The sequence below is a fragment of the Peromyscus leucopus genome, chromosome 5 (assembly GCF_004664715.2).
Source record: "Peromyscus leucopus breed LL Stock chromosome 5, UCI_PerLeu_2.1, whole genome shotgun sequence".
Lineage (NCBI taxonomy): Eukaryota > Metazoa > Chordata > Mammalia > Rodentia > Cricetidae > Peromyscus > Peromyscus leucopus.
The window spans coordinates 63,475,752-63,486,418 of record NC_051067.1 but is presented as its reverse complement, the minus strand read 5'-3'; the positions used below and the strand labels follow the sequence as shown (position 1 = coordinate 63,486,418).

The following is a 10,667-nucleotide window of genomic DNA, read 5'->3' as shown; positions in this document are numbered from 1 at the left end:
TATTCTGCCTTCTCATTGGTTGTAAACCCAACCACATGAATTTTCTCTGAAATTCTTTTCATTGGCAAATACTCATTGTACATGATACTGGGTTATATGAGGACTTTTTTGTTTTGGTTGTTTTTTTCAAGATGGGGTTTCTCTGTGTAGTTTTTGTGCCTGTCCTGGATCTTGCTCTGTAGACCAGGCTGGGCTCTAACTCACAGAGATCCACCTGGCTCTGCCTCCCGAGTGCTGGGATTAAAGGCATGCGCCACCACCACCTGGCATATAAGGACATTTTAATGCAAGTGTATCATCTACTTCAGGTCTCCCCCCACCCCCCGCCCGTTCCCCTTGTTAGTCCCAGACTGTTTTGCTTCTACTTTCATGTCATATATACATATGATTGCATGAGCCCATACAAAATCTAGGAACTACAAATGGGAGGAAACACATGATATTTGTCTTTTTGATAATGACTTAATTTGCTTAACATGATGATCCCCAGTTATAACCATTTTTCTGAAAATGATATAACTTTGTTCTTTGAGGTTGAAAAAGTCTGTCCTATCTATCTGTCTATCTATCTGTCTATCTGTCTATCTATCTATCTATCTATCTATCTATCTATCTATCTATCATCTTTCTATCTATCTCACATTTTTGTTATCCAGACCTCTGTTGATGGATACCTAGGCTGGTTCCATAGCTTAGCTCCTTTGAACAGTCCTGTAGTAAGCACTGATGTGCAAGTGTCTCTGTGATAGAGTGATTTGGAGTCCCTCACATAAGTACCCAAGAGTAGTGAGCTGGGTCATATGGCAGATGTATTTTAGTTTTTGTTTTTCCTCCGGAAACTCTGTATTGGCTTCCATAGTGGCTTGGCTGGGTCACTTTCCCATTAGCAGCACCCAAGGGGTCCCTTTGTCCAGTTGTGCAGCCATTTCAATGACTGCATTATCAGAGGCTATTGATCAGTTTTTCAAGACATTACCAAGTAAAGGTTAAGGTTTCATAGCCTAATTTTTTTAGCCATAGCAGTTTGACTAATGAGGAAAGCATCTCTATATTTTTCTTAATTGTATCTCCAGGGCCTGGAACCAAGCCCTGCATCTACAAGTTGAGAGATAAAAACTAAAAGTTATTTGTTTGAAATAGAAATGTTGAATGATGAATGGGAGGGTCCAAGTGTTCAGCCTGTGCCAACTGATTCCATTTGGTATTTAAAACTTTGAACAAGGAGATGTTAGGAATTTGGTTTGATGGACTTAAAAATGATAGCAGGCATTCTTCATGTCACCTCCTGGAAAAACCAGCCATTCTTGTTTCTATTTGCCAATGTGAAAATGTTTTGACAATATTGTTATCCTGACTGGTGAGTGTAAACTCCAAAGTGCTGACAGTGGCTGACAGAACAGTTACCAGGTGCTTGTCAAGCCCAAACATTGATCATTCTTTGTCTCAAATGCAGATGCTTAAATGGCAAAAATTTTTGGTATTGGTGGCTGGAGCTATAGTTCAGTGGTACAGTGCTTGCCTGGCATGAATAAGGCTGCAGGCTCAATCCTTAGTCCCGTTAAAAAAAAAAGGAAAAATAAGATGATGTTATCCAAGATATTTTTGTCTTTGTATTCCTCTCTTGAAAGTACAGACTTGTGGACTCAGCAGTGGATGTGCACTTAACCATTAGATGAATTTGTAATGACAACAGACAATCATTATATGCACGTAACCACCTCCTGAAAAATGTATTCATAATATGCAGGGGAAGAAATATGCATGGGTTGCTCTACATTCCCATAACATTCCTTTTGGAGAACAAGACTCCTTTGGAAGCTTCACATATGAAGTTACCTCCTTAGGAAGGAGGCCCCATTTGGGAGCTGGGAGACCTCAGGCAGGGAGTCCTAACCTCAAGTCCCGTTCCCAGCATCCCCACTGCCTACAGTTATGTGACCCAGGCAGGCATTGGACCTCTGGGGATTCCAGCTTCTTTATCTGTGAAATAACTCTGGCTTCCTGCCTCCCAAGGATACCAGAAGGAAGAATGAGTGGAGGTTTACAGTGTGTATAGGGAGCCTTCCAGAAAGGCCCTGCAGGGCTAGGAAATATGATTCAATGAAATAGGAAGAATGTCCCTCATTTTGGGTTGTTTATCTCTATTTAGGCTCTATGAGCCACCATTCTGTACACAGATTAAGATAGCAGAAAAACAGAAAAGAATGTTCTGAGCTTAGATCAGGTAGGATAATTCTCACTCATAACTACTGGGTTTTATTTATGTGTTCTCTTGTTCACTCTGAGGGGAGGGGATTTGAATGCAGACAACTTGGTTGCTACCAGGAAAAGTCTGTGGCTCTGCTCTGTATTTAGATAGTAGCAGATAGACCTCTGTGTTGAAAACAGCAGGAGGCAGAGTGGGAGTGGTCTGAAGTTGGAGTTTATCATCAGGATGAAAAGGTTCTGTAGGGCAGGGATGGTGCTGGATGGGTCATTACATCATCAGTGTCTTTCTGAGGACGGATCCACAGTGCTACTGAGTTTGGTCTATTTAACGAATGAATGGACTCAGATCACAGTTGCAGCTATGGGACTGGAGAGAGAGCTCAGTCAGTAAGGTGCTTGCCTCACAAGCACGAGCACCTCAGTTCCCACGTCAAAATGTAAAAAGCTGGATGTGGCAGTGTACACTTGTAATCCCAGTGCTGGGGAGGAAGCAGAGACACGCAGATCCTTGGAGCTGGCTAGCCCACAAGCCTAGGCTATTAGGTGAATCCCAGGCCAGTGAGAAACCCTAACACACACACACACACACACACACACACACACACACACACACACACACTCACAAAGGGTAAATGACACCTGAGATTGTCCCCTGGTTTCCACATGCATTCACACAAGCATGTATGCATGTGCAACCACATACACATGCATATAAACATACACATACATGCACAGAATGAAACAAATTTTAGCTCCATTCTTTACTAGTTGTGGTTTCTTTCCTTTACTGAACCACAGGGGCAGGAGCACAGCTGCAGGGCTATTGTGTTTGTTCCAGAAGTGATGCACATATATTGTTCTGCTCATGGGGCATGCCAATCTCAGTGACTACTATAATGCCTTTAGTTCCTCTATCACTACCTGGGGGGACCCAGGGCAGTGCTGACACCAGTGCACTGAGCTTTGCCATGGGTGATATTCTGGAGAGCAATGATGTAACCCTTCTGCACTTGGCTCCTCATCTGTCTGAGAAAGTGACAGACCTGAACCTACTTGCCAGATTGATCTATTGACTATAATCCAGTGTGACAAAGAGCCTATATCCTTTAAAGATCTTTTATTGTAACTATATGAAGAAAATATGTAAAAATATATTTATGAAACAAAATGAATAACCATGTAACTATCTCCAAGATCATGGCATCGAACGCTTCAGTCTCCTATATGCTTCCAGATTATCCATATTCTTCCTTCACAGATGTCATTTAGAATATTTGAATATGTGAAATGCTTTTCAAACACACAAGTGTATAGCAACTTATATACCACTCCCTAATTATGGCAATTGGAGTTCTTGCGTACTATATATTAAGTTTAAGTTCTTGACTAAATGTCTATTTTGTTCTCCTGACTTGGCTGATGAGTTTTCACAATCACCACAGTTTTGAGTGTTGTATCTAGACAATATATTTTTTAAATGTGAAAAGGCAATGTGCTGGCTACTTTTCTGACAACCTGACACAAGCCAGAGTCATTTGGGAAGAGGGACACTCAACTGAGAAAAGGTCACCATAAGATCTGCCTGTAGGCCAGACTATAGTGCATTTTCTTGATTAATTGTTGATATAGGTGGGTCCAGCTCACTGGGGATGGTGCCACCCTTGGGTAGATGGCCCTGGATGATACAAGAAAGCAGGCTGAGCAAGCCAGTAAGCAGTGTTCCTCCATGGCCTCTGCTTCACTTCCTGCCTTCAGATTCCTGCTTTGAATTCCTATTTTGACTTCCCTCAGTGATGGAGTGTGGCCTGAGAGGTGTAGGCTGAAATGAACCCTGAGGTGGCCATTAGTTCAAATGACATGAATTCATGAGCAGTGACTAGTTGTTTGTTTGGATGTGGGGGGACTTGAAAGAATAGCGTCAGAAAACAGGTAAGAAGGATAACCGGGGAAGAGAGATGAATGGATGTCTCAGAATGGTCCCAGATTGTGAGGGCTTCTATTTCTCATGTAAGTGATGATGATCCAGAAGGGAATCCTCACAAGTAGATGGGCAAACCTCCTCTAGAGATGTCATTTAGTTTCTTTACCTAGTGCTTGCTCATGAGCCCACGGACAGAGTGGACACATAGATAGGAGGCAGGCTATTTATTGGCTCAGCACTCTCATCGACTGCTGAGAACTTAATACGTCAAAAGGAGACCAATACTGACCCCCGTGATTATGCATCGTTCACCTGGGGAACCAGTCAGCCACCTGGCTGATTATACTGAACTTTTTCCATCTTAGAAGGGACAGAGATTAGTTTTCAGTAGATGAGATATGAATTTGCTTTCCCTATGTTTCTGCCAGCAACACCATCAATGGCCTTCCACAACATCCTGTCTGTTATCATGGCATTTCCCAGAGCACCAGTTTGGATCAGTGAGTCCTATAGCTCCCTTCATAGTAATGGGGCCATGGCCACAAAGTCAACTGGTCTTACCATGTATGCCGTTACCTTGAAGCACCGGGCATATCTGAAAGGTGGGATGGACTAAGAAAGACTCAGTTCTCGGGTCAGTTGGCAGTCAAGACCCTGAAATGGTGTAGTGTTGTCTTTGCCCCAGAGCCCCAGTCGATGGGTTTTGGAACCAATAGGCAAAGGTGGCTTGCCTCACTATGAAACCCAATAATTCATGGAATTTTGTTTCTTTCTAATTATCTTGATCTCTGCTTATTTTGAGGCATTTGTTTTCTAGCAGATCATCAGGGAACATACCAGAGGCTGCTCCAGGAAGGGAAACCAAATGAGTGAGGCTCTCTGCCAGATCCTATAGAGAAGAAAAAAAATTGTAACTGACCTGCCTGGAGAACCCACGAGAAGGACAACCTCTGGAAGGGGCTTCCGGAAAATCCGTTTCGGGTAATAATGGAAAAGCTTTGATTCTGTGAAGCTTCTATGAGAAGAGAGGAAATAGCCAGGTTCCGGCTGCTTGTTTACTGACTTGTTGAAATGGACAGAAAAGTCGAGGCTCTAAGGTTAGTAGAAGCAGACAAATCTTTTCCAGCCAGGCCCCAGAGGCACTGGACAATGAAATTTAAATGAAAAACCTTTAAAATTATCATGTCTGTGTAAGTTATGACATAGGATTAAAATAGAATGGGGCTTCAGGGCTGAACGGCATGAATGCTAGGCCAGTGTCACACTCAACAAATCCTTCCTGGGATTGATGTTGAGTTCTTCCTAACTCTACCAATGCTTCTGAGTAGCTGTGTCCAAAGCCCCAGAAAAGTGACTTGCAGGAAGAACTGTTCTGGCTCATGGTTTTAGAGATTGCAGCCTACAGTCCGTGGTGTGGCAGAGCATCATGGTGGTAGACGTTATGGTAGAGGGGCTGTTTACCTCATGGTGGGCAGGAAACAGAGAGAGGGATACAGGAATGGGCCTAGGATGAAATGCATCCCCAAGGCACGTGCCTTCCCCCGCACAGGATCCTACTTTCTCCAGGGAGGTCTTACCTCCTAAGGTTTCTATAACCTCCCCAAGTGGCACTGCTGGCTGGGGACAAAGCAGTCAACACATGAGCTTGTGGGGGGCGTTTCATATTCAAGCCATAGCAATAACCATATACTTGACAAAGATGCTAAGTAAAGGACCACCTCGTGCCTTGAAATCACCTTCTGTTTTTGCCCCTATTCTAGTGTTAACTTTAAGTGAGTAGACTTCAGGAGACTGATTCGCAGGGTTTGACTCCTGGCTCAGTCAGTTTCCTGCTCTTATGTATTTGCTAAGTCAATTAACCTCCCCATGTCTAAATATCCTTATCTATAAAAAAGAAAGACAGCAGGTCTAGGGAGGTGGCTCAGTGAGAAAAGCACTTGCTGTACAAATGTGTGAACTTGAGTTTGGATCCCAGGACCCACATCAAACCTGTAATCCCAATGGTCCTGTGGTGAGATGGGATGTGGACAGGAGAATCCTGGGAGCTCATGGGCCAGCTAGCCTGGTAAACATAGTGACCAACAGCAAAAGGACCTGTCTTAAACAAGGTGGAAGGTGAGGACCAACACCCAAAGCTGTTCTATGACCTCAACATGGGCATCCATGATAGCACTTGTGCTCATAATCCCATGCTCACATGTGCAGGACAGCACCCATGCACGTGCGTGCGCACACGTGCACACACACAGACAATATACATACAATCACATACACACAAAGATTTTTTAAAATGAGGACAACAATAGTAATATCTATTCTGGAATGTCGTCTGACAATTGAGTTAAGATAAAATATGCAAACCCTGTCCAACAGTACTTGTCTCATAGTTAGCGACTCTTAACACTGTGATCTGACAATGCTTGCTCCGTTTGCCAGGAATATAAATCATGTCACACTCTCCTTCTTTCTCAAGCAAACCTGCCGAGCACCTGCTGAACAACTGTTGTGTCTACATTATCTGTTTCCCTCCCCACTCAATATTCATATATCAGAGCTCTATCCCTCCCCTCTGGGTGGCTGTATTCAGAAACAAGGCCTTTATGGGGGTAACTAAGACTAGATGAGTTGATAAAGGTGGGGTCCCAGGCTACTGGACTTGCAAGAGGAAGATAGAAGAACACAAAGAAAAGGCCACCTTTGCTGTAAGAATACAAGATGGCCATTCACATGCACCTCAGGGACAAAGGTCTTGCCAGACACCAGTCTTGGCATCTGGACACTGAACTTTCAGCTTCCAGAACTAGGAGAAATAAATCTCCACTGGGTAGGCCTCCAGCCTGTGGTATTTCATTATGACAGTTGGAGCAGGTTCTTACAGTAACCCTGTGAAAGTTCATAGTTTAAATGTCCAAGGAGAGACAATGGGGCCGCACTGATAAGCAACCTCTGATATCAGGCATGACATCACTTCCTCTGCTCACTGTGTGAAGGTCTGGTGCTTCCCACAGCAGGTGACTGTGGAGGAGAGTCATTTGTCACCATCTGTATACTGGGCACTGATGTCCTCTAGATTTACTTTGACTGTAAGGTTTTCCTGCAGAATTTGTTGAGGTCTCACTGAGCATAGTGGCACACACTTGAAATTCTTGCCTGAAGGCATTTGAGGGCTACATGGCAAGATTTTCTCCCTCTTTCTCTTTCTCAAAAATGGAAATTGGTTGAGGTCTCAGGCTGAATACTTGACACATGAACATCCACAGCCTGTGAAGGGCCTCTTTCTTACACTTCCTTCTGCTTTGGGGCTCCACGTGAGGTTTGTGAAAATCAAGCCCGATTGGCTCACAGACAGGACTCTGAGCTAATGTGACCCTCATGTCATCTGAAGCCCTCCAAGTCCTTCAGCTAGATAATGATGCCTGGAGTCCCTTTTATTGTCTGGAAATGCCCAAATCCCTCCCTCAGATTTCTTCCTTTTAAGCACCTTCTACACGGGTTGGGTTTGTTTGTAAGAGCTGCCTGCCAAAACCTGTATCCATTGCAAGCATTCACAAAAGAAACCATCCAGCCAAACTTTCAGGACTCCCTGGACGACCTGGGGGCCTAGCAAGGTGAGGTCCAGCCTTTAACTTTTCTTTCCCAATCTGTACACTCTATTCTAGATTTTCTTGGGAACTCTCTTCTCGATAGGTCCTTGATCAGCTAGGTTCCTGCCTCCAAACCTGCAAACCCCCAAATGAGGTGCTACTCACAGTCTTCCATTATCATGGCAGTTTTGCTTATGTCTGTTCTTAAAACACATTAGATACAATGTGAATATTTTAATAATGCTATATGGATAACATCCATAAAATGACTATATGATCATGTTGATTTGCAAATAGGTATTCTTATTTCTTTTCTTTTGAGACAGTTTCTTTAGCCCGTGCTGGACTCAAATTCCGTAGGAAGCCCCCTGAACAGCTCTGAACTCTTGATCCTCCTGCCTCCACCTCCCAGCTACTGAGCGTGTGTCACCATGCCCAATTAATGAGGTGCTGGGAATTCAAACCCAGGACATGAGGCATGCCCAGCAAGCACTTTTCTAACTGAGCTATACACTTAGCCCTTTTGTGATTTATTTTTATTACACTAAGAACAGTAATGGCAATGGAGATTGAGAGTTTTTGAGGGGTTTGTTCTCTTCCATTTCACCCACTAACTAGTGAAAAGTTGTTTTCAATTTACTGATGAATTTGCTTCCCAGGTGTAGGACTTTCAGAATCTGGGGCTGTATAAATCAGTTAACTTAAAAAATAATCCTGGAACAATGGCTTTTCAAATCTTTATGGGGACTCTTTGAATACCATTGTTACAGAAAATTAGCGCGCGCGCGCGTGCGTGCGTGTGTGTGTGTGTGTGTGTGTGTGTGTGTGTGTGTGTGTGTGTATGAGGAGAGTAGAGAAGAGGAGAGAGAGAAGGAGGGGGGAAGAGAGGATGGGGAGATGAGGGGAGATGGGAGGAGAGGAAGGGAGTGGGGAGGCAGAGAAAGAGGAGAGAGGTGGAGATACTATTCCACACGAAGTTTGGGGAAGTCAAAATCAGATTTGATTTCTAAGTAGTTTGATTCTAAATCACTAGCAGAGGAAACATGAAGCCTTAACGCAGAGTACCTCATCATGCAAATTGAGAACAGTAACTTTGGGATACCTGCGCAGGGAACAACTCTTTACACCCGCACCCGGCAAGCTCTGATCTAGCCGTGTAGCGGTGCACTTCAAACCGACTAGGTTGCACTGTCAAGGCTCAGTTCACCCGGGAGTCCCAGGGCGCCCAGGCCGGTTCCTTCCTCCAGGAGCCTTGCAAGGCCGGGCTGCCAAGCGGACTCCCCGCCCCTGCCGCCGTCCACGCCCCAGTCCCCGCCCGTCCCGTCGCGTCCTCGCGACCCTTCTTAAGCGTGGAGGGGCGAAGGCCGGGCCATGGTGATCCTGGCCACAGAGCTAGCCGCGCAACCCAGCGCCCCGGAGCTCGCGCCGCCGAGCGCCCAGGCTGTGGTTCCCGGGCGGGATCCTGGGTTCCCCGCCTTCCCCGGCACCCGGGCGGGCCATGCACTGGGGCTAGAGCGTAGCCGCCGGCATGCTGCTCCCGCTGCTGCTCGCCGCGCTCTGCCTCGCCGCCCGCCCGGCGCCCGCGCACGCCTGCCAGCTGCCCTCGGAGTGGCGACCCCTGAGCGAGGGCTGCCGCGCAGAGCTGGCCGAGACCATCGTGTATGCCAAGGTTCTGGCGCTGCACCCCGAGGTGCCGGGCCTCTACAACTACCTGCCTTGGCAGTACCAAGCTGGAGAGGGAGGGCTCTTCTATTCTGCCGAGGTGGAGATGCTGTGTGACCAGGCGTGGGGCAGCATGCTGGAGGTGCCCGCCGGTTCCCGGCTCAATCTTACGGGTCTGGGCTACTTCTCCTGTCACTCCCACACGGTGGTCCAGGACTACTCTTATTTCTTCTTTGTCAGGTGAGCCTGGCCCCTCTGCGGGCTACCTGCAGCAGGTCAGGAGCGCCGGGGGCCCGTTTTTTTGTTTTTTTTCCAAAGTAGAACATGCCTTAGGCTCTTTGCATTCTCTCTTGCTCTGTTCTCTATGAAGATCCCGACCACCCTTGGCTGAGAATAAGATACAGACATGATTTTTGGAGTCGTGCGCACAGAAGGGTGTTACAGGCCTTTTTACGTTAAGGTGCTTTTGCTTATGAGGCCAGGTTTTGCTGTTTTCCCCGGGCGATCCTCCTGCTTCAGCCTCTGAGTGCTGCAATTACAGGCTCATGCGACCAATTGCAGATATCAAAGCGCTTTCCAACCACCCATTTGATGTCCTGAGAGAGACGACCTTTGGAATCCGTTGTTGGGATTCTGGCTTTGAACTTCTCAAGTGTAAGGTTTGAGCCAATTGCTTCTCTCAGAGTCCCACTCTCACACCTCTCCCCTCCACCAATTCCCGTCTGGCTAAAAGTGAGAAGCAAATACGGATAAGAACACGAGAAGCACCTGGGAAAGCCCCGCTGTTTAACGTGCGTTCACTCTCTCTCCCTACCCATTTCAGTGCCAGAAAGCAGCCCAGCTATCTGCTTGTCCCCACTCTCTCATACCAGCTGCCAGGTAATTCCAATTAGCAGAGGTTTGGGGGAGAGGTAAAAAGTCCAGGCAGGTCACTGCTGGTCAGACCGGTGGTCTCTGGTAGACAATATCGATCTTGTGAACTTCCACGGAGGTTGGCCTATGATCAGCGGGAAATGTATCTGTCCCCAAATTCCGTTCATTTTTGTTGACTACTGAATTCTACCCAAACCACAGGTAGAAAACAGCAGGTGGTTCCTCAGGTTTGTAGGTTGTTTCTTATTCAATTAAGATGGATACAGAACAACGGCGAGGGAGACACATGGACATAGAATCTTAGCCAGGGTTTAAAACAGTCAGTGATTTAATCCAAAGCTTTATGGTCATCACTAGTGCCAGTCTTACCAACTGTAAAACAGCACCAAGGCTCTTGGGAATGACTCTGAGCAGGGGCT

General features: G+C 46.0%; 1 protein-coding gene across 1 annotated transcript in view; it reads left to right on the top strand.

Moving 5' to 3' along the window:
- Window positions 1-9,103: 9,103 nt before the first annotated feature.
- Window positions 9,104-10,667, top strand: part of Ccdc3 (coiled-coil domain containing 3) — a 93,105-nt gene continuing 91,541 nt past the window's right edge. The window contains exon 1 of the mRNA XM_028891838.2: window positions 9,104-9,615. Within this exon, the coding sequence (XP_028747671.1) occupies window positions 9,242-9,615 (374 nt within the window). The 5' untranslated portion in view covers window positions 9,104-9,241. The remainder of the gene's footprint in view (window positions 9,616-10,667) is intronic.